Below are 20,831 nucleotides of genomic sequence, written 5' to 3'. Positions count from 1 at the left end.
TCGCTGCCCCCTCCCTTTCCTTCTCCCTCCGCCTCCTGCTGTGTCACTGTCCGGTGCATTGTCACTACGTGCACACGGTGGCGCTGTTGTTCCATTTTATTTTTATTTTTTTACGGCAAACGCTGCTTTGGGCCGCTTGTGGATGAACTATAGTGACCTTAGTTCCCAAGTTTTTAATTTACCGTGAATTTCAGCATTGAAAATTCTCAGAAGTGTTTTTTTTAAATCATTAAACAGGAGGTGCAACTGGAGTTGGAACAGTTGAAGATACTGAGATTTTCATTGTGTGACCAGGAAGGACGGGATTAAAATGAGGGAGAGCTCTGGTTGAGCAGGTTCATGAATGTAGCAAAGGAGAACATTGAGCGGGTTGGTGTGACAGATGATTGGATGTTAGGGATAGTTTGAGATGGATGCAGATGAGGTGTGGTGACCTCTAAATTATTGCCCATCCCAGTTCTATCCACTTTATTTAATTTTTAGCATCATCAAATAGCCACAGCATTAGAATAACTGACAGATTAGGTGAATTTTCATCATTGCCTTACAATGAAATGTTATGCTGGGTCAGGATATCAGGTGGAATAATCTGCTCCCACCAAACCAGATCCAAATGTCAAAGAATCCACTTCCAACGCCCCCAGATCATACATCCCTGTCCTGGTGCCAAAGCTTGTTTGGTGGGTGCCCATGCAATATTAGTCCTGTGGGGGAGGCTGTAGCTCAGGTGGCAGAGCAGGTCAGCCACTAATCAGAAGGTTGGTGGTTCGATCCCAGGCTGCATCCTGGCTGCATGCCAAATATCCTTGGGCAAGATACTAACCCCATGTTTGCCTACTGGTGGTGGTCAGAGGGCCCGGTGGCGCCTGTGTCCGGCAGCCTCGCCTCTGTCAGTGCGCCCCAGGGCAGCTGTGGTTACAATGTAGCTTGCTATCGCCAGTGTGTGAATGTGTGTGTGACTGGGTGAATGACTGAATGTAGTGTAAAGCGCTTTGGGGTCCTATGGACTAGAAAAGCGCTATACAAATGCAGGCCATTTACCATTTACCATTTAGTCGGGAGGCTTGATTTGATCATGTCAGCTACTGTCAGATGCTCCCTTATTCACAAATGGTCACCACAGCGGGTTGCTCAGCATGATGATTTGGCAGACGTTTATACACCAGATGTTGTTCCTGATGCAACTCTAAAGGGATCTACTCCCCAGACCAAACCAAAGATGACCACACATAACGTCAAAAGGTATTTAATCTTAGAAGTTTTTTATTTAGTCATTTATTTGTATTCAACACACCAAGAATGAGACATCTAAAAGCTTTGTGTGTGAGTTCTGCTGAGAAGCTGCTGCTGCCAGGATGTCATCTCAGTGGTCTGCCAACACTGCAAGCTTTGTTCTAACTTCATGGCTCAATATTGAAGTTTTTGACAGTAATTTAAGGAAGGAGTGACGGCTGCACTAGATGAAGATGTTTAAATTATGCTGGAGAACTGCTGATTATTTTTGTATTTCACAGTGCCTCATTGTTGCTTCTTGCCAGGCAGACCTTGTAGAGCGAAATCAAGACAGGTCAGCAAAGTGCCGAATCAAACTGGCTCACACATTTGGCAGCTTGCTGAGGTATGTGGATGGAAAGAATAACTTTAATTGCGCAAGCAAAGCTATTTTAAATTTCACGCAAATGTCCAACATCAGCTTGATTCTGGGAAGTCCACAAGCTTTTCTTTTCTTTTCTTTTTTTAAATTTTTAATAAGAAGCAGAAAAAAAGAAGTTTATTTGGCAAAACATATGTTGACCTCTAAACTACAATCTTCTAATTTTATTATTTCCACAGCATACAGAGAAAGGTTTAGTTTTAGACCTCAAACACCTTGTGAAACTTAAAAAAAAAAACCCTCTATAATACCCCATGAAATTGTATCTCATATTTACTTATTTGCCAGAGGTGAAAGAACACAGGGCAATACTCTACCACTGGAAAGTTTCCAAACATGCACAGACGTCACAAAGGTAATCGTCTGACCCACGCCTTTTTTTCCACATAGATATCACACAGCACAGTGTGATATCTATATTAGCACAGTATATAGGCCTGGAAAGTAAATAAATACTTTGCAGATTTGCATATCTATGTCTCCAGTCTTACCAAACAACTTAACAACATAATTGCAGCCAGAATCATCACATGCACCTGAAGTCCACCAATCATATTATATCTATTCTCACCCAGCGTTGCTGGCTCCCCATTCCCCTACGCATCCAATACATGATTCTGCTCCTAAACTCCAGACCATTTTGGCCATGTCTTTTTAACTTTGTCATCAAAGCGCTCAACTTAAGCTACCCTTCTGATATAATCATTTCTGATCCTGTCCATTCTGGTCAGGTGAAATCTTAGCATCTTCAGCTTTGCCACCTCCAGGTCTACCTCCTCAATTTTCGACTCACAAAGACTGATTTTTTTGTTATAAAGTAACCTTGAATGTTTTGAAAGACACCTGGAACAACATTTATTATAATCAGTATGATTACATTTCATTAAGGATTACCTATATCTAATAATGTGAAACACTCATATATATAATAACCTTATTACTGAAAGTGTGACTAATCTGCATCAGTTATATTTCATAACATTTGATTGACCCAAGAAGTTAGTCTTGGCCCTAGCATGTTGGAACAACACCTGACTTTCCCTGTCTGCAATTCTGTCATTATTTCCTCAAAGCTTTTCCAGTGTTTCAAAATTGTGAATACACAACATGCCCTGTGATGGCGTAGTGACCTAGACCCTCAGGAGATCAAGTAATGTAGTATTGAGTGAGTCAGGTGCATTGTCTCATCTTATCAGTTGAACTTTAGTGCCCTACTGAAATCAAAACATGCACTTTCCTATACATTTTTATATAAATGGGTGTTAAAAATACGAAAAGTTACTTTGGACTGTCCTTTGTCACACAGTCTCACGCTCCTCCATTCAAGAATACATTTTAGTGTGTCTTCTGATTTTTTTCAAAATTGTAAAAATTCTTTTTAAAAAGGACATAATTTCTTGGTCAATTAGTGCAGTGAAGCACTATGAAGGATATGGGTTATTGGCATTTCCATCACTGCTTGTTTCAGTGCACTGATGGCTCATTGTTAGTTTTTCATTAATGTAAAGCTGTACTGTGTGTACCCTCATTTGATTGCACGATGTGATAGATTACACACGCAGTGACATCTTAGACAGACAGACAGACAGACAGACAGATAGATAGACAGATAGGATCTGTGTAGTTATAGTGCCTTAAGGTAGTGAAAAAAGCAAAATAAAACATAAGAAATTGCGCTGTAACTATTTGCAGAGATGCGTAAAAGCTGTTTAGATGTCAGGTGTCAGGCGCTGTTGGGGTAGCAGATGACACTTCCAGCTGGTGATGTGTGCACACAAAAAACAGTGGTGTCACTTTAACAGGGACCTTTGCGTGAGTGCACCCATTCTTCGTCTCATCAACTGAAACTGGTTTGCGAGCTAAGCTGATGATTTGGCAGCATGCCAGGCAGGGGGAGAGAGACCCCTTCCTTCTCCATACAACCAGCAGCCTTTTAAATATTCCTATAAGAGCTCCCATTGGATATTCTTTCTATGACTGGATTTTTTTTAATGTTGGTATTGTAAAAACGCCCTCTCCTTTCAGTGCGTCTTTCAGCGTTCAACAGTTTTTTGGTTTTTGTTTGTTTGTTTGCTTGTTTCTTTTTTGAGAAGTAGCGCTTCCTGGATTCCTGGAACATTTCTATTTGAGGTGCTCTCTGGATGAGCAAAACATAAAAAATAATTTAAAAAAAGAAAGCGTATTTTCGCATTCTCTTTGGGTGTCTTGGAGTTTTCTTGAATTTTTGTCTGCATATTCCTTTCGCGTCTTTTGTCATATATTGCCTATTTTTAGCCTCATCTGTCCGGTAAGAAAACAAAGACACGAATTGTATGATCTTCAGACCAATACAAAGCAATTAATTGCGTCTCTCGCCTACACACCCTTTAAGGGTTAAAGTGAGATAGGCTACTACGATTCATTCAACCTTTCCACGCCCTCAACGTAAACAAATGGGGGCTTGACCAATAAGATCCGCGATAGATCAGCCGATGATCAGATGACCGAAAGGAGAAACTATTTAAAACTGTAATGACACGCTTCATTCACAGCTTACACATTTCTGGAGCCGGTTCTTAACAGGCGCTCACCAAAACGCACCACCGGCTCTTTTGTTACCACTGAATTTAAATCGCTCACCAGCGCACCTCGTTGCCGGTAGTATTACCAAAGACATTTTATATCCTAAGAAAGCTTCCATTTCGTCCACACTCATCTGTGGCTGAGAAATGAATCATAAAAGCGTTTTAATCAGGATTTTCCTACTATGTGCTTATCCGCTTTTTTCATCAGCAACTGAGGAAAACGCCGGTCTTAAAGGTAAGAAATGGCTTTTTGTCTATTCATTCGCTAATTGCTCTCTAAAATAAAGGGAGAGGGTGAAAACCTCACGTCTAGCATACAGCGGGGTATACATCATACGCCTGAGAAAATCCTAAAATTCTCCCACGTCCCGCTTGATTAATGCGCGTCATTTTTAGGCTAAATTACACATGTGAACAAGTGTGGCGGGCAGAGCAAACCAGAAAAACTGGAATGGACTTAAAGGACACGAGGGCGACGTGTCCTTTTTGGAAGGAGTCTTCAAGTAGAGCCAGGACACAACGCCACGTCTGTGCGCTGCCCTTGGAAGGATGTCCTGCTGAATCCGTGTTTTACTGCAGACCTCACGAGATCGTTTTTATTACCCAGCTCAGCTGAAATCATTTTGGTCTGTGTGGCCCATTGGGGCGTTGAGTTCATGTTGAGCACACTGTGAAGTTCCTTGAGACAGATGTGCGATGTTGGCTATAAATAAAACTGATCTTTACTTGCTGCGAGGGTAAACCAGACTTCATTCGGTTCATTAAGAACGCAGCACAATGAGACTAAATTAAAAGTCCTATTCAAAACCAATTCGGACTATACATCTTTAAAATGAAGCACTGCTGCAATTATTTTTAAACTTGGAAACAGTCTGCTTCTTTCATCAGGCACATGTAATTGCAGCGTTTTGATCTCAGGCTTGAGACAGGTATGCTAAGTTGTGGCATAATTATGAGCTGTAGCTGCAGATTTGTGAAAAAGATGAACTGAAGAAGCTTAGTGATGACTTTACTGCTTCTTGAGTCCAACTTGGACCTAACCAGTGTTCAAGAGCAGATCTTGGCAGCAAAAGCAGGTTGATTTGGTATTTCAGCCCCTCCGTTTGCACAGAGGCTAAAATAAAGACGATATAAACAGTCTTCAATTTTTATATTTATTGTGCATTTTTCTCCTCAGGTGAAGACAGTGGGCAGAATGACTTGTCAACAGACAGCCACTCTGTTGGTGGCATCATCAAGTACAACATGAGAAAGAGTTTAGATCTGGAGCAGGAGGGCTGCTACCTGAAAACTGGCAAGAATGACTGTCTAGAGAAATGTGGCTTCAATGCTACAGCCAAGACTATCTTCATCATCCATGGCTGGACGGTACATATGAATGATAATTTATGTATCTGTTAATAATCATCTCTGTGTCGTTTAGGTTGATTTCTTTGGCTTCCTAGGTCACTCTCTTGATGTCAGAGTGAAGCAAGCTTAACTGTTTTAACTGTTTATTTTTGATTGTTGGAGGTAGCAGAAAGATGCTTACATAGTTAAAAGTCTGGCCAATGACTGACTTCTGCTGTCCTTTCCTCTTAGATGAGCGGGATGTTTGAAAACTGGATGCACAAGCTCGTCTCTGCATTAATGCAACGTGAAAGTGAAGCCAACGTGGTGATTGTTGATTGGATATCAAGGGCCCAGCAGCTATACCCTGATGCAGTCAACCACACTTATGGTGTTGGCCTTGATATTGCAGCACTGCTCAACTGGCTTCAGGTATGTACAGTCATTTAAAGAAGCCCCCACCCACCCAGAGTACCAAAACTAAACATGCAAATATTAGTAATGCTTCAGTGGGTTTCTATTCAGCCTTTCTTTTTTAAACTATAGAAAGTGAAAAACTGATGTGCAACTACTTAATTGTAACACCCCATTGGACACCAAGGTGCACTCATGCATAACTTTATCAAAGGCAAAATGGCTTCATTTGCAGAACTGATGTATAAATGGCTTTCATCATAGCCTTAAAGTGTAACATTGTGCTTCTGATATAGTACAACATGGTCGCTCCATTTCTGAAAATTTTTTTTTTTTTTTTAGTGTAATATACTTGGGGTTTGTTTGCCTTGAGTACCTTTTTTTTTTTTTTTTTTTTTTTTTTTTTTTTTGTATGGTTCATTTTCCCAGTTTCCGAATAAGATCAGTGCATTTAGCACTTCTAAGGCAAAGACAACAATTCCCATTCAGTGGGACTGTCACAAATTGGATCAGTAAATGAAAGGCAATTCAGGCATCCTGCCATGTAGTTGTAAATGCAGACAAAGAGTGTCACTGAGACAGATGGTGGAGGCGCTGCTCCATGGAAGGAACTATCAGTGGATTCTGTTCGGGTTAACGGAGCTTGGCTCAGCTGCAGGCACAACTCATCATTGGCTGAAATCCAGGCTCTGTCCACTGTAGGCCACTGTGGCAGCAGCTGACATCTTTATTTTTTTTATTGTTTCCTGAAACAGGATGAGCACCAGCTCCCTCTGGAGAATGTCCACCTGATTGGTTATAGTTTAGGTGCTCATGTGGCAGGCTACGCAGGAACGCATGTACGAGGGACCATTGGCAGAATCACTGGTAAGTTGGAAGCAATATGAGCCAGAAAAAATAGCCCTTTAATTTGAGTTTTGCCTCATTTGCTTGACCTTTCTAATCTTTCTTCTTCATAGGTCTAGACCCAGCAGGACCTATGTTTGAGGGCGTGGAGAAGGAGAAGCGCCTCTCACCAGATGATGCCGACTTTGTGGATGTTCTGCACACATACACTCGGGAGGCTTTGGGTGTGAGCATTGGAATCCAGCAGCCAATTGGGGACATTGATATCTATCCTAACGGCGGTGACGTGCAGCCGGGCTGTGGACTTGGGGACGTGCTGGCAGTGGCAGGAAGTAAGTGGCTGATGTTGGCTCCTCATTGGTTTGAGCTTCTAAAGTCTTTACGTTTGCATGTATCCCCTATGTTTTAAAAAAAAATTAATTAAAAAAAATCCTACTGATCTTTAAACTATAATCTACTATACTCAACTTTTCTAGATTTCATGGAGGTGATGAAGTGTGAACACGAGCGCGCTGTGCACTTGTTTGTGGACTCTCTGATGAACAAGGAGCACCTGAGCTATGCCTTCCAGTGCACTGGGCCCGACCGCTTCAAGAAGGGAATCTGCCTGAGCTGTCGCAAAAACCGCTGCAACAAAATTGGTTACAATGCCACAAAAATGCGCAAGAGGCGTAACAGTAAAATGTATCTGAAGACCCGGGCTGACACACCTTTCGCAGGTGAGATACAAGAAGAATGAAATGTGCAAATGCACTGCAGTCATTTTTATCCAATATTATGACGTGTACTTCCTAGAGCAAAAGTGATAAGCAAGTACTAAAACCCAGTCTGTTTTCATATCTTTAACCTCTATATCTAACTTGTTTTATGATTTTACAGTTGCAGTGTAAACTACTACTGTACACACCCCTACACTAGATCAAGTATTAACTCTTGACTTTTGTTCAAGGCTACCACTACCAGATGAAGATGCACGTGTTCAACAAAAAACAGTCGGATGATGCTGATCCAATCTTCAATGTCAAGTTGTATGGCGAGCACAAGGACACAGCTGATATGTTTGTTGACGTGTAAGTTCAAAACCTAAACCCTTCCTGCCAAACCAGTCTTCTTTCACAATGTCTCAACATGACGACGTGTAAATCGCTAACGGCTTAGTTACAGTCTTTCTGTATGCACAGTGTGGTAGTGGTTTTTGACTGAATGTTGTACTGAGAAACAAGCAGATTATTTCTATATATGTTGAATTTTCAACTCGAGTGCTTGTTCTGAATTTTTTCAAAGTGGGCTTGGGCAGTACAACAAATTTGGTGGCAGACTGAAGCGAACAGCAGTTTTCATAAATATACAAGCATGCCAGGGCAATATGACAGCTCTCTGAAGACTGGTTATTTCAGATGTCTACTTTAGTTGCAAATACTTGATGTTAAAAAATGGTGGACTTGAACACAGCTTCCTTTTTAACATGTTTTTTGTTTTGTTTTTTCTTACTCTTTGTGCAGCCACGATAACACCATTGGTCTGAACATGACAAACACCTTCCTGGTTTTTACCGAGGAAGAGATCGGTGAAGTGCTCAGGATCCGTCTGAGTTGGGAAGGAGAATCCGACTCCTGGAGCTCTATGTGGAAAAACATCAAGAAGAATTTCTGGGGCTGGAACGCCAACCCTTCCAAACCCGTGCTGGAAGTTCGTCGGATCCGTGTGAAAGCTGGAGAATCACAGAAAAAGTGAGCTGAAGGGTCAAAACTGCAGTCGCCAGTCTTAATGGTGCATAATTAATTTTAATTAATCTGTTCAGACACTGACTGATGCTTTGTGGTGTTACAGGTATGCTTTCTGTGCCGAAGACTCTTCAAAAACAGAAATCTCTCCAGGGGAATATATAACTTTCTTTAAATGCCCTGATGGCTGGGATGCGAAAGCTAAAAAACGGTATGAAAAGTAGGAAAACTGGAAAAATTCAAATTGATCATTACCTATCATTATTGATCATTGACCTGCAGCTTAAAGTTGTGTTTATGGTGTATGTAATTATTCTGCTCCTTCTGATCAACAGGGTGCCCATGTAACAATTCAGCTCTCCCAACAACCAATGCACCATCACCATGGGGGAATCCAACATGAATCAGGAAGAAGCCGTGCCCTCTGTATTTGAGCACTTTGAGCACTTAGGCTTGATCAGCACGTGGTGAAGGGGGAAGTGGGCGGGGGGCTTCTTCAGCTCTAGTGGAAGGTTTCCACTGACTTCTGAAAATAAGAACGATGGGTTTCTCTCAGCATGCGGCGGCTGCAAAATGGTGCACAGCCTGGAAGTGGTGGCACTCTCAACTGTGTGGGTTGCCTGAGAAGTTACAGAAAGTTCCTCTGTGTGGACTAGTGAAGTAGATTTCTGCCAGTGGACACACCAGCAGTTATAGTCACTGTACTGTACAATTTTTAAAATATTTATTTATGAAAAAATGAAAGCACTGCAAGACCAACCTTATTTATCAGAGCACACCCCGTAATGGAGCGCATGTTGAATGAGTTTCTTCCAGATGCAGTATTTGTGTTAATATGTGCGTGTTTGTACCTGTGAAGTGTGCCTTTCTGCTGAAAGAGATTACTGATACACTGTTTAATTGAAGGAGATGTCAGTCTTATTGGATCCTACCTTTCTGTGCTTTTGTGTGTAGTTACTGTATGTGGCTTACTTTTGAGGGGATGTGTCTGTACATAATGTAAATACATTTTTGTTTCTTTTGGAAAAATAAATTCACCTTTTGTAGCAGCCCTTGTCCATCATTTCAAAATTAAATCGGTGTTGTGGCCTACTCACAACATAGAAGATGAAACTATTTAACCTGAAGATTCACTTTTATTTTTCAGTAATCCAAGCATGTGCTATACTTGTCACACGTTCATGTGAAACTTCTGTATGACTCAAATTTAGGAGAACGCTGAAAGTGAATGTTTTCTGATAATGACTCCACTACTGCTTGTGAGAACATGCTTGTACATCTCACGCTGCAACTGATGCTTGAACTTCAAGTGCGCCTGTTACCTCCTGTGAAGATGCACTTTATATTTGAAATATAAGCTGAACAGCATTCATTATAAAAGGAGTTTGATGCTATTCTGAGAAATTAGAAGAAATGGCTAAATGTCATGGGGTAAATTTGCAGTGGGATACACTTTGATTTCTGCTCTGCTTGTAAAAGAAATTGGTTTCTTCTCAGGCCTTGATAGATTTCAGGAGAAACTTCAGCATTGCTTCCTCTAAGCTATAGTTTCTGAATAAACAGGAAAACCTATGACACTTCATGGTTTATGAAAACCTATAACATACGGTGGCATGGTTCAACCATGGCATAGGTTGATCTGAGCAGAGTTTTTTTTTTTGTCTGCTGGTTTCTTGTATACATGTTGACTCACTTTATTCTGCTGTATACTGTCAACACACAGTTAAAATCCAACTGGATGCGTTCCTTCCACAAACTTTCCCAGTCTTTAATGAGACATCCATTTAGTGGAGCAGGAACAACGCGCCCCCCTCCCCCCCCACACACACACACACTTTTTTCCCTCATATTACTCCTTCACAAATATCTACGTCACAACTGCTGTCCTGTCATGTTTCACTGCAATTTGAATACATCCAGACACTTGATATCACTCGGTTGCCTTGACTAAACATGGAAAAAGAGTGTAATAAGCTGACAGATGTGTGTGAAATAATATACTTGAAGATTTCTAGGTCTAGTAATGCCTTCAGATGTGCTGTATGTAACGTGAGATGGGTCCTTGTGATCGTCGCTGCTGTCTGGCAGCTATTTACGTATAATCTATATCAAGTTCATCTCTAAGACTTCCTATCTCTGTCAAAGTTTGAATTGTTTTCCTGTTCTGCTGTCTGATCACTATCTTCAGTGGTTACTTTTGCCCTTGTACAAATCTGCTGACCCATTTTCACCAAGACAAACAAACATCTGCTCAGAAAATGTCTGTGGTTAAAGGCATGAAGCTGGTTTTACCACCACGCTAAGTTGACCACACAATATTGTTTCAGTGACTCACTCCAGTTTCATAGTCAGAGGGTATTTTAATGCCATTAATGTCGCCTGCCTCCAGAATGGAAAACAAGCCATAGCCTTTAGCTTTTAGTCACTGTCTGAAACATGTCTTTTCTATAACTGGAACTTATTGGTATCTTCACTTATTCAGAAATGATGAAAATGCAGAGGAATCTTAACCTCAATACAGACAGAACATTTTCAAAACCTCTGATGGTTAAATATAAAATGCCAAACAAACCTTGAGGCGGTTAAACTTCTGCTTTCTTGGTGTTTTGTAAACTGATGTGTTTTATTTAATTTAATGATGAAAAGCTGTCAGTTTTATCTCTGTCATTTTGTGTCCGCCAATTTTCACCATCACATGAGGAATGGTGGAGCCATAACAACCCATGATATAGAAGTTTTAAAACAATTGAACCCGAGGATTCTCTTTGATGTTTTGTTAATCCAGATATTTATTGTACATGTTTGGATCAAGGCATCGAAACAAGTACTTCGCACGCACATTTGAAACTCCTGCACGACCCACCGTTATGAGAAATTTGCAAACGAAAGTCATTTTGAAAAGTGAATCTGCTACCATATAATGCACTTGTGAGTGTATGCACGTGCCAACTAGCAAAAAAGAAATTTTCTTTTCCTTTGAAGTTTATCATCTTTGTCTGTAGATGCTGTTTCCGAAAGTATCAAGTGTTTGCGATTTCCATGAAATGTATTTAACATTAGCATGCTTGTACCCGATATCGTCAAATAAATACCACAATTCAGGGGATTTTCCACTTACAAAACTGAAACCATAAATATTCTCAGAACACGAAACTCCCAATAAGCCACTTCCATGCAGTGAGTGTTTTGCAATGATGTTTTTGAGACTTTATACAGGACTTCTGAGAAAAAGTTCTGGATCCATACTGTTTCCACAAAGTATAAGTTACAGAAACATTCGCACACAGCTTCCCCACAGCTATTTGACATCGGTCATGGCCTTCCAAATAAGCATACAGGCAGATTACATACTACCTCACAAGGCCACTTTAACTGGTTAAAATACACGAAAAAGTAAAATTTGCTTTTTATTTCCTCATACACCTTCTCTCCTCTACACCAAAACAAAATAATGTGCTTGGCAGCTAAGCACATTATGCTGTGACAGATATTAAACCCTCTCTGGGTTTGATATCTGTCACAACTAAGCAGTGACAGATATCAAGCTGGTTTCTTCAAAAGTGCACAAATGTAACCAAGCATGCATGCCATTATGATCACAGTGACAGTGGTACCAGGTTAATGTTATGTCAGTGAACACCTTATTAAGCATGTTGGCATGTTTCCTGGTATTTGGATGAGAACATCAATGTATGCACCAAGTTTGTGATTATCCACTCTCTAACTATTAAAAACTGTCACTCATAACTTTGAACGTAAAGTCAGAGGATTACCAAAGTTAGCAGGATTTGGGGGAATGTCTTCCAAATTTCACGGCATTTTTAAATACAAAGCTGTTCTACGGTCATGAAATTAAAAGACTCAACAAGAAATAGCAGAACAAGATGAATAATCAGCCACAGGCCACATGCTTTATGTATGTGTTTATATTTTGCCAGTGTATGCTTGTTTAAACGGGGCCTGGTCTCTGAAGCAGAAATGTGATTAAAATAGGTTTTAGGCAAACTTGTCCTACATTTGCAGTCCAGCTGTAATTCATTTGTGCATGTCCTGGAAAAAAGGAAAATAAGCTCCAATAAAGTTTCAAATCCAAATGTTTTTATTTCAAGGTCCTGCAAGCAGTGGCTCTGTAGTTTCTCCCAGCAACACAACATGAGCTGTCCTGTGTTGTTGGTTGCCCTGGAGCCACGTGCCTTGCAGATTAAAGGGTGGCTGTGCGTACATTGCCACATGTTATGTTGTTGGCACTATACCAGTGACTGCAGTGCGATCAATAGCACAGAGTGGTGGCGGGAGGCGGGGGAGTTCACCTCACACGATCCTATAGCCAGGAGGGAGGAACCACTTTAACCTTGTTTCTAGGGCTTTCAATGACATCACAGTGGTCAATTAGAAACACTTTGAGCAGAAATGAATGTTGACCTCTCTGGGTTTACTGTACAAAGTGTGCTGACGGCTGAGTGGTTTTGGCAAGCCAGCCTGGCAAGAGTGGAAAGCACTCTGAGGTCACATGTACTAACTCTGTTTCCAAGGAAGACATCTGCTACATTTTCTAGGAGATGTTACAAAGTTGGTGAAGTTGGGCCTAAAGCTGTGCCATCTCCGAACAAGCAGTTGTCTACATATTTATTGTGAGAATAATGTTTTTTGTTGAAGATGCTATAATAAAAGGCTGGCAAGTTAAACTGGATTAGACAGCCATAAAATATTCTTTACTTTACCTGTGACAAACTTGCAGTTTATTTTCACTTTTGGCCATAATACAACAAAGTGAAGTGAAGATGGAGGGATATTTACTTGATTACAGCTGGTGCCTTGTATCCCAGACACATTTTTTTTTTTTTTTTTGAAATAGGTTAAATTTTATTTTCCCACCTTAACAAACAGAAAATCAAGATTATTCTCAAGTGCTATGCAATTGGCTTTGCCAGCATGCTTCTTTAGAGGGCCCTGCTGGCTGACTAAGCAATGAGGGGAAGCTGTGACTGGGTGTTTATTGCAGCTTTTTCAACCTGACAAACCAAGAATCTGAAGCATTCACACTCACTTGATTATGAAGGGGCAGCTGTGTAGAAGAGAGAAGATAAGCAGCGTTCGAACTTCTTTTAACCCCTTTTCTTGTTACTGTGTGCTTGCAGGTTCAAAGAGACAATGAACTCTGATATCCCTGAACCAAATCCCAGATCAACCCCAGAAAGATGACAATTACCTTACTGTGTCTCAAGAAGAGGTTATGGACAAAGTTGCTGAACAACTACAACACAAATAACTCTTTTTTTGTTTTTGTTTTTGCTGCCATTTGACCTGATAGAAAGCTACATTCTGAAGTGACACTGCAAACACAACAAAGCTGATTTGTGTTAGATCGTTACCATCTTTGTTTCTATGGTGACATAGACACTGTAGTTATGAGATGGATTATGAAGACTGTGGTCCAGACTTTAGGTTGTCTTTTATGATTTTAGTGACCTTTGGTTTTTTGCATGTAGTGCCATCTTCAGGTTACAGTAGTAGATACTAGGATCGACATGTTTAATGTCAAAGTTATTGACATGGTTATTAGCATTACGATAATGGCTGCTGTAATTTTATTTACAAAGACCTCACTGTAAATGAATTAAAAGCAACACTTTTTGATGTAAATGATATTGCAGAAAAGTTGCTGTAAATTATTTTTACAGAAACTTACTGTCATCTAGCTGCTAGTATTTAAAAACAACAAATTTGATGGAATGTCCACTCCCAGGAATGTTGCAGTATTGTCATACATGAATGCTCCAGACCAGCAAAGTGCAAAAACCTCTGCTTTTATAGTGCAAGGAGCAATGTGACACAGCAACCGGCTTCTACTTACTTTCAAATTAACATGCAGTGGTGTTCTTCACAGGACTGTACAGGACTTCATATGATCATATCTTTAATGCTGGAAGAGAATGTGAATATTTGTAAATTGTTTTCATTGAGATTTATCTGATTTTTTTTATGTTTAAAATTTTGTAAAACAGTAATTTCCCAACTTTTGTGGTAAATAAAGTGTTTTTACTTCTTTCTCCTTCTTGTTATTCTCCTTCAATAATAAATGTGATCTTCCTTGGTTCCAGTTTAGAGCATTATGACAGTCAGCAGAATTCTGGTGACAATAAGTACAAAGCTACTTTCCCCAAAATCATCTTCTTGCTGTATTTATTGTTTTGCCCGTGGACAGTGGTGCGTGTTGTGTACATGCTAAATATATTGATGTCAGATGGAAAAATGTATTCACATACAAGAGGAAAGTGTTGTTTGTGGGTGAGAAGGCGCCACCCACTATGACTGTCATTAGCCTATCATAAATTGCCTGAGCACCCAGAGGCTACACGGTTTAAGTTCAGTGTTTATGCTTTGCAGGTACATAACAAGTTTGTTTAAAAGAGGCTGTAATTATATACCCTGGTCCCTATGTTGATATGTGTGTGTGTGTGTGTGTGTGTGTGTGTGTGTGAGAGATGGGGGGAATTTTCCACAAGTCTCCTTCTAGTACTTGAGCATGCGTGGGTGGCATCAGCACTGTTATGTCATGTTGTCACAGACCAAGAGTGTTTTGAGAGTTATTAATCACCTGTGATTTCAAGTCATGCTCAGTAAATTTATGTGGGCAGGTTTCATCTCCAGGATCATTTTACTCTTAAGATGTTTTTACACTCACTAATTTCAAATAAAAGTGAGTTGCACACCATTCGAATCTTATTTGGATCATTCTGTCCACTTTTGAGAGCTTTCCCCATGAAACCATCTCCAATTCATATAAAAATGTTATGGTACAAAGAAATTTTAGCTTCATATACCAAATACTTACAATACTTTTCAAGATGTATTTTTTAAGAAGTGGTGTGAGAAAGACCAGGGAAAACCTGGAAAGTCTCACAGTAATCACAAATGTTCAAATTTTTATCCTGTCACAGTGTGTCGAAGCAGAATGTATGAATAGTGAATAGTGGATCCAAAATGCAGACACGAAGGAACGTGAAACAAAAACTTGAATTAACAAAAGGCGAGCCGTTTAATGTCGCTGATGCAGAAATACAAAATAACGCATAAGGCAAGCAAAGACGAGAATAAACGATAACCTAAACTGGGGAAACTAAAGATAAATATAAAAAACCCTAAACATGAATCTTGGCGTGAAAGATACCTTGAATATGGAGACTTGGCACAAAAGGCAACAGATGACTTGACACTGAACAAAGGAGGACAGAGGACTTAAGTACACAGAAAGATAATGAGGGGATGGGGAACAGGTGGGGAAAAGCTGGGACAAATCAGACCTAACGAGACAAGGGGAAGCAAAACTAGACACTGCACACAGGACAGGAACTTTCACAATAAAACAACATGGAACGCAGACATGACAACACGAACTCGACAACATAAGACACCCAGACATGAAACACATAACGGGGAAGGGAAACTTAAACACAGGGATAGAAGACACAAGCGGAATCTAAGAAACAAACTATAATGGCAACTTGGACATAACAGAATGAACTTAGAAAACCTAAAGGACTTAACTATGAACCAAAAACATCAAAATAAACTAAAACTCAAAACGCTGGGTCAACAGACCCAGGATTGTGACATGGCCTGGCTGATTTAAAACAGAATAACCAATTTGTGAAAATAACATATTCCTTTTTTAAAATACAAAATTTGCAAAAGTCTTGAGCCATCCTCCATTTCTTTATATTTTGTTTCTAATAGTATTTTTGCACCAGCAAACTAATTTCCAGAGAGCTATTAGCTGAAAACTTGGCATATTTCTGCATGTTGTGCAGTGTGTCCTTAAAAAATTTTTGCAAACTGGACAAGTGGAGAACACTTGTATTATGTGCAAAGTCATGTCCTTAAGAAATAGGAAATAATCCAACAAATACCTGACACAAAGCTTAAAAGCTGCATGTGGCCCTTCAACTGATCTATCTACTGTTTGGAGATGTAAGGTGCACATGGAGATCTTGTGAAAATTGATGGAATTATGGTCATCATACCAAATATTGACTTTTAAGCTCATTACATTTGTACAAACTCTGTTATTGCCTTACGTATCTCCAAAAGTTGATTCTGTTCATCTGGACGTAGCGTTTTGTGGGAGAAACGTTTCGTCACTCATCCAAGTGACTTCTTCAGTCTCAGCTGGCTGCAGATTTCCCCAATCTTATAAACAGTACATTTGCATAATGACTGAAACCAGCCCACTGAAGGAACAATGGGCTGTGAGGTCAGTTCCTTAATCTTAATTATGCAAATTCTCATGACCATTGATCAACAACCACTGACCAAAACCCACTGATCAAAGCCCACTGATCAATGGCCATGAGTACCATTCACAGAGAGTTGGGGAATGGCTGCAATCACAGCATTGTAAGATGGCGAAAGATGTACCCTTAGGCCCCCTCCTCGATTCAGAGATGGTCTTTCCCTTTTCATGTAAATGGCCTCCTTGACTCAGCGCTCAAAGCAGCGTTCTTCCCTGTCCAGGATGTGTACATCCTCATCGTTGAAAGAGTGTCCACTGGCCTGTAGGTGTAAATAGACTGCAGAGTCCTGGCCTGACGAGGTAGCTCTTCTGTGTTGTGCCATCCGCTTCGCCAGAGGTTGTTTGGTTTCCCCGATGTATAAATCCTGGCAATCCTCCTGGCACTTAACAGCGTACACTATGTTACTCTGTTTGTGTCGGGGGACCCGATCCTTGGGGTGGACCAGTTTCTGGCGCAGCGTGTTTTGGGGTTTAAAAGCCACAGAGACGCGGTGTTTAGAAAAAATGCGTCTCAACTGTTCCGATACTCCTGACACATATGGGATCACTACAGGTTTTCGCTTGGGCAGCGGTTGTCCTTCTCTCCTGGATCAGCTGGAACTTTCTTTAGGTGCCTTTCCAGCTTTGACAAAAGTCCAGCTGGGATAACCACATTTACTCAGGGCCTTCTTGATGTGCTGTTCTTCTGCCTCCCTGGCCGCTGTGTCAGTGGGGATGGTGTTCGCTCTGTGTTGTAGCGTCCTGATGACACCCAGTTTGTGCTCAGTCATTATGCAAATGTACTCTTTATAAGATTGGGGAAACCTGCAGTCAGCTGAGACTGAAGAAGTCACTTGGATGAGTGACAAAACGTTTCTCCCACAAAACGCTACGTCCAGATGAACAGATTCAACTTTTGGAGATTTACTTTCCTGGATGATTGAGAATGCATCAAGACATTGCCTTATGTAGTGTGTTTTCATGTTTGCAGATGTTTCGATATATGTTTGCAACTCTTTCCCATTTTTTAAGAAAAATACATGGCTCAAGGATTTTGACCAGTACTTTATAGTATATGCTCACTTTTTATTTAATACCAGCAGCACATCTAAAAGAAATTGTGAAGTGGCATTTTGTGCTGCATCATCACTTCTTTTAACAGCACTCTGTTCGTTTTCAGGAACTGATGAGACTTTAAATGTCCGTCTCTTGATTGATATAATATTTTGGCTCCTCAACAATTCAGTTGTCGCTACAAGTCCCATTGTGTATTTTAGCTAAAATCATTCTGTAATCAGATTTGTATCAAAAAACTATATATACTAATGAAAACAATTAAGAGAATACTCAAATCAGTAATTGGATTTTGAAGAACAAAATAAAGTTGACAATCTTTCTGCCATGCATGTTATAGTTTGTTAAGAAAAAAATCCCGTAACAATGGCCAGTGGATAGCAAAATAATCTATCCTCAGAGTGCTGTATTCTAAATCCCACCAGAAGTCAAGGTTAGATTGTCAGAGTATTCCTTTAACTGTTCTTGAGCACTACATATTTCTGGAATCATCACTCATCAGTTATATGAAATGGAAATGGAAGAAAATGGTCAGGTTAGGCGCTGGGTCATTGTCCTAATGCAGAGCTCCAACACAGCTGGACTTGTGTCCCTGCTGTCCTCACTGCCCCATCACATGATGAGTTACTAAATAAACAATGTGCAGTTATCACCATAATCCTACCACTAAGTGCCAGCAGAAGCACAAATGGAGAGACCGGTGAGCCAGCGGTGTTGGAACTGACATCAATGAACTCTTCCGACCTCGTCAACTGTGAGCCGAATCAGCTTCAGTTCTCATCCCCTTTTCTCATGGAAACTCCCTTTGGAAGGAAAAGAATAATCGGTTGTGTCTGAATGTCACATATTTGCCACGACTTCTGAAGTAGTGCCAAATGATCTTACAAACAGGATCTTGAACAATGGAAAGATTTAATAAACTATGGGACTGGATCAGTTTTACAGTGAAACGTCTTAATTATTAAATTGCAGGCCTTTCTTTTTTAAGGGGAAATCCAACATCAGAGGTCATTTACTGTTAAAGCTCAGCGTCAGCAAAGCTGTTTCAACAGTTCTAATGAACTAGGAAGTTATATCTGTTGTATGCTTATTTCTGCTGATTTGCACATCTTCATAAAGTTCCATTTTCTTTTCTCGTTTAAAGAGTTCTCTCTCTGCTGTCTTCTGTTTCCCCATTCCCAAACTGTAATGGCAGATGGCTGCCTCTCCCTGAACCCGGTTCTGCCAAAGGTTTCTTCCTGTTAAAAGTGAGTTTTTCCTTCCCACTGTCACCAGGTTCTTGCAGGGGTTGTATGATTGTTTGGGTTTCTTTCTAATATTGTAGCATCTTTACCCTACAATATAAAGCACTTTGAGAAAGCTGTTGTTATGAATTGGTGCCATATAAATTGAATTGAATTGAATTGAATTGAATTGAATTGAATTGAATTGAATTGAATTGGTTAACTTAGATCACTATATCTGTCTTCCAGGATTAGTTGGTGTGGCTTAACATAAAAGCTGATAAGCAAGGAAAATCAGCTTGCCTGGTCATTGAGTATATCTGAGGCTCACGACTGACACTTTTTACAACCTGAATTTGTAGTTATGGCAACTAAAAGTTTATTATTTTACCTAGCAAACATTTTAGTACTTACCAAATTATTAGTTCAATGAACTCAAAACAATAACTAACTATTAACTGTGGAAAATCATTGTAAACAGGCTTTAGAAAATAAACCTTTGGTACCCCATCCTTCACCCTATAACAACAGGGCAAAGATGGATGGATGGATGGATGGACTTTAGAAAAATGTGAAAGTTAACTTTATCAGTATTGTTACTTACTAAAGCAATCTAATAAAAAATATTCACAGGAGATGTCTTTATTTTTGTCCTTTGATCAAGTTTGCCAACAGAAGAATCTGTGAGTTAATCTGACAAATACCCCCAATACCAGGACAAAGAGCTAAAACTAATACAAAAATCCCCAACAAAAATAGGATAACACACGCTTTGAAACTCCAAGTATCAGAAAAAAATATGGTAAAACAATAAAAGACAAGTGAGCATTCAAAACAACCCACGGAGTCACTGAAATAAAATTTTCGAGTCGCTTTTGCAGTTACTCACGCTTGTGGCCACATACGACACGTGTAACCTTCCATGTGTTATTCAACAGGTCAGAAACCATTGAGGTCGCATAACATGCAGCCAAATTTAGCCATAACCAATCCCAACAGGTTCTAATGCTACTGCTTCCAAAACATGAATGTAAATGGACTGGTACTTTTATAGTACATTTCTGCACAGTACTTGTAGAAAGCATGTCCAATGTTCCACAAGTCTCATCAATAATTCACAAAACATTCATAAAACATTCTTTAAAAGGCAATGTTTCGATCCATATGATGAAGCACTTGCCTGAAAACATCTCTCAATTCAAATGTTGCCTTTATAAGGATTCAATTATTAAACCAGACCTGAGTAGAATATGGAACATAAATGTAATGTGATCTGTGTAAAACACACATACACACAAACACACATTTAAGCTAACAATATGCGTGTTAATGTTGTTCCTACAGCTCATAATGTATGTTATTCAGAGCTTTGTGAGTCAATGTAGTTAACCTTCAGGGTTATCTGCCTCATATCCTTTCTGATAGAAATATTTCTGAACCTTACTCACACAGGATTAGTGTTACCAGGGGAACGACTCTCTCATGAGCAGAATTCTCATGAAGTAAGAAAAATCTGTGTTTTATTTCACTGACATCTGTGACTGGTAGTTACAAACATAGCTGTTACATCTGCTACATAACATTTGTTCTGTTGAAGTTAATATCATTAATGACATTTGAAATCTTTTACAAATGACTGGAATCAACACTAGTCCTGTGTGCATAATACTTAACACATGGTGACTTGTGCAAGAGTCTAATTTAATCTAAACCTTGATATTATCCCAAATC

At 39.9% G+C, this 20,831-nt stretch overlaps 1 protein-coding gene across 1 annotated transcript; it reads left to right on the top strand.

Annotated features, from left to right (window-relative positions):
• The first annotated feature begins 3,993 nt into the window (after positions 1–3,993).
• On the top strand, positions 3,994–9,580 carry lipg (lipase, endothelial). The gene is made up of 10 exons (XM_063489954.1): positions 3,994–4,453; positions 5,396–5,586; positions 5,800–5,979; positions 6,717–6,828; positions 6,921–7,139; positions 7,284–7,526; positions 7,757–7,877; positions 8,310–8,537; positions 8,638–8,742; positions 8,867–9,580. The coding sequence occupies exons 1-10, from the start codon at positions 4,363–4,365 to the stop codon at positions 8,877–8,879; spliced, it is 1,503 nt and encodes a 500-aa protein (XP_063346024.1). The 5' UTR covers positions 3,994–4,362; the 3' UTR covers positions 8,880–9,580.
• The last annotated feature ends 11,251 nt before the right edge of the window (positions 9,581–20,831 follow it).

Source organism: Pelmatolapia mariae, linkage group LG12 (genome assembly GCF_036321145.2).
Source record: "Pelmatolapia mariae isolate MD_Pm_ZW linkage group LG12, Pm_UMD_F_2, whole genome shotgun sequence".
In the NCBI taxonomy this organism is placed as follows: domain Eukaryota; kingdom Metazoa; phylum Chordata; class Actinopteri; order Cichliformes; family Cichlidae; genus Pelmatolapia; species Pelmatolapia mariae.
This window is presented reverse-complemented; position numbering and strand designations above follow the sequence as displayed.

Coding starts and splice junctions, on each gene's coding strand:
- lipg (XM_063489954.1), top strand. CDS start 4,363: ATGAATCATAAAAGCGTTTTAATCAGGATTTTCCTACTATGTGCTTAT. Junction 5,587..5,799: donor TCATCATCCATGGCTGGACG/GTACATATGAAT, acceptor CTTTCCTCTTAG/ATGAGCGGGATGTTTGAAAA. Junction 6,829..6,920: donor GACCATTGGCAGAATCACTG/GTAAGTTGGAAG, acceptor TCTTCTTCATAG/GTCTAGACCCAGCAGGACCT.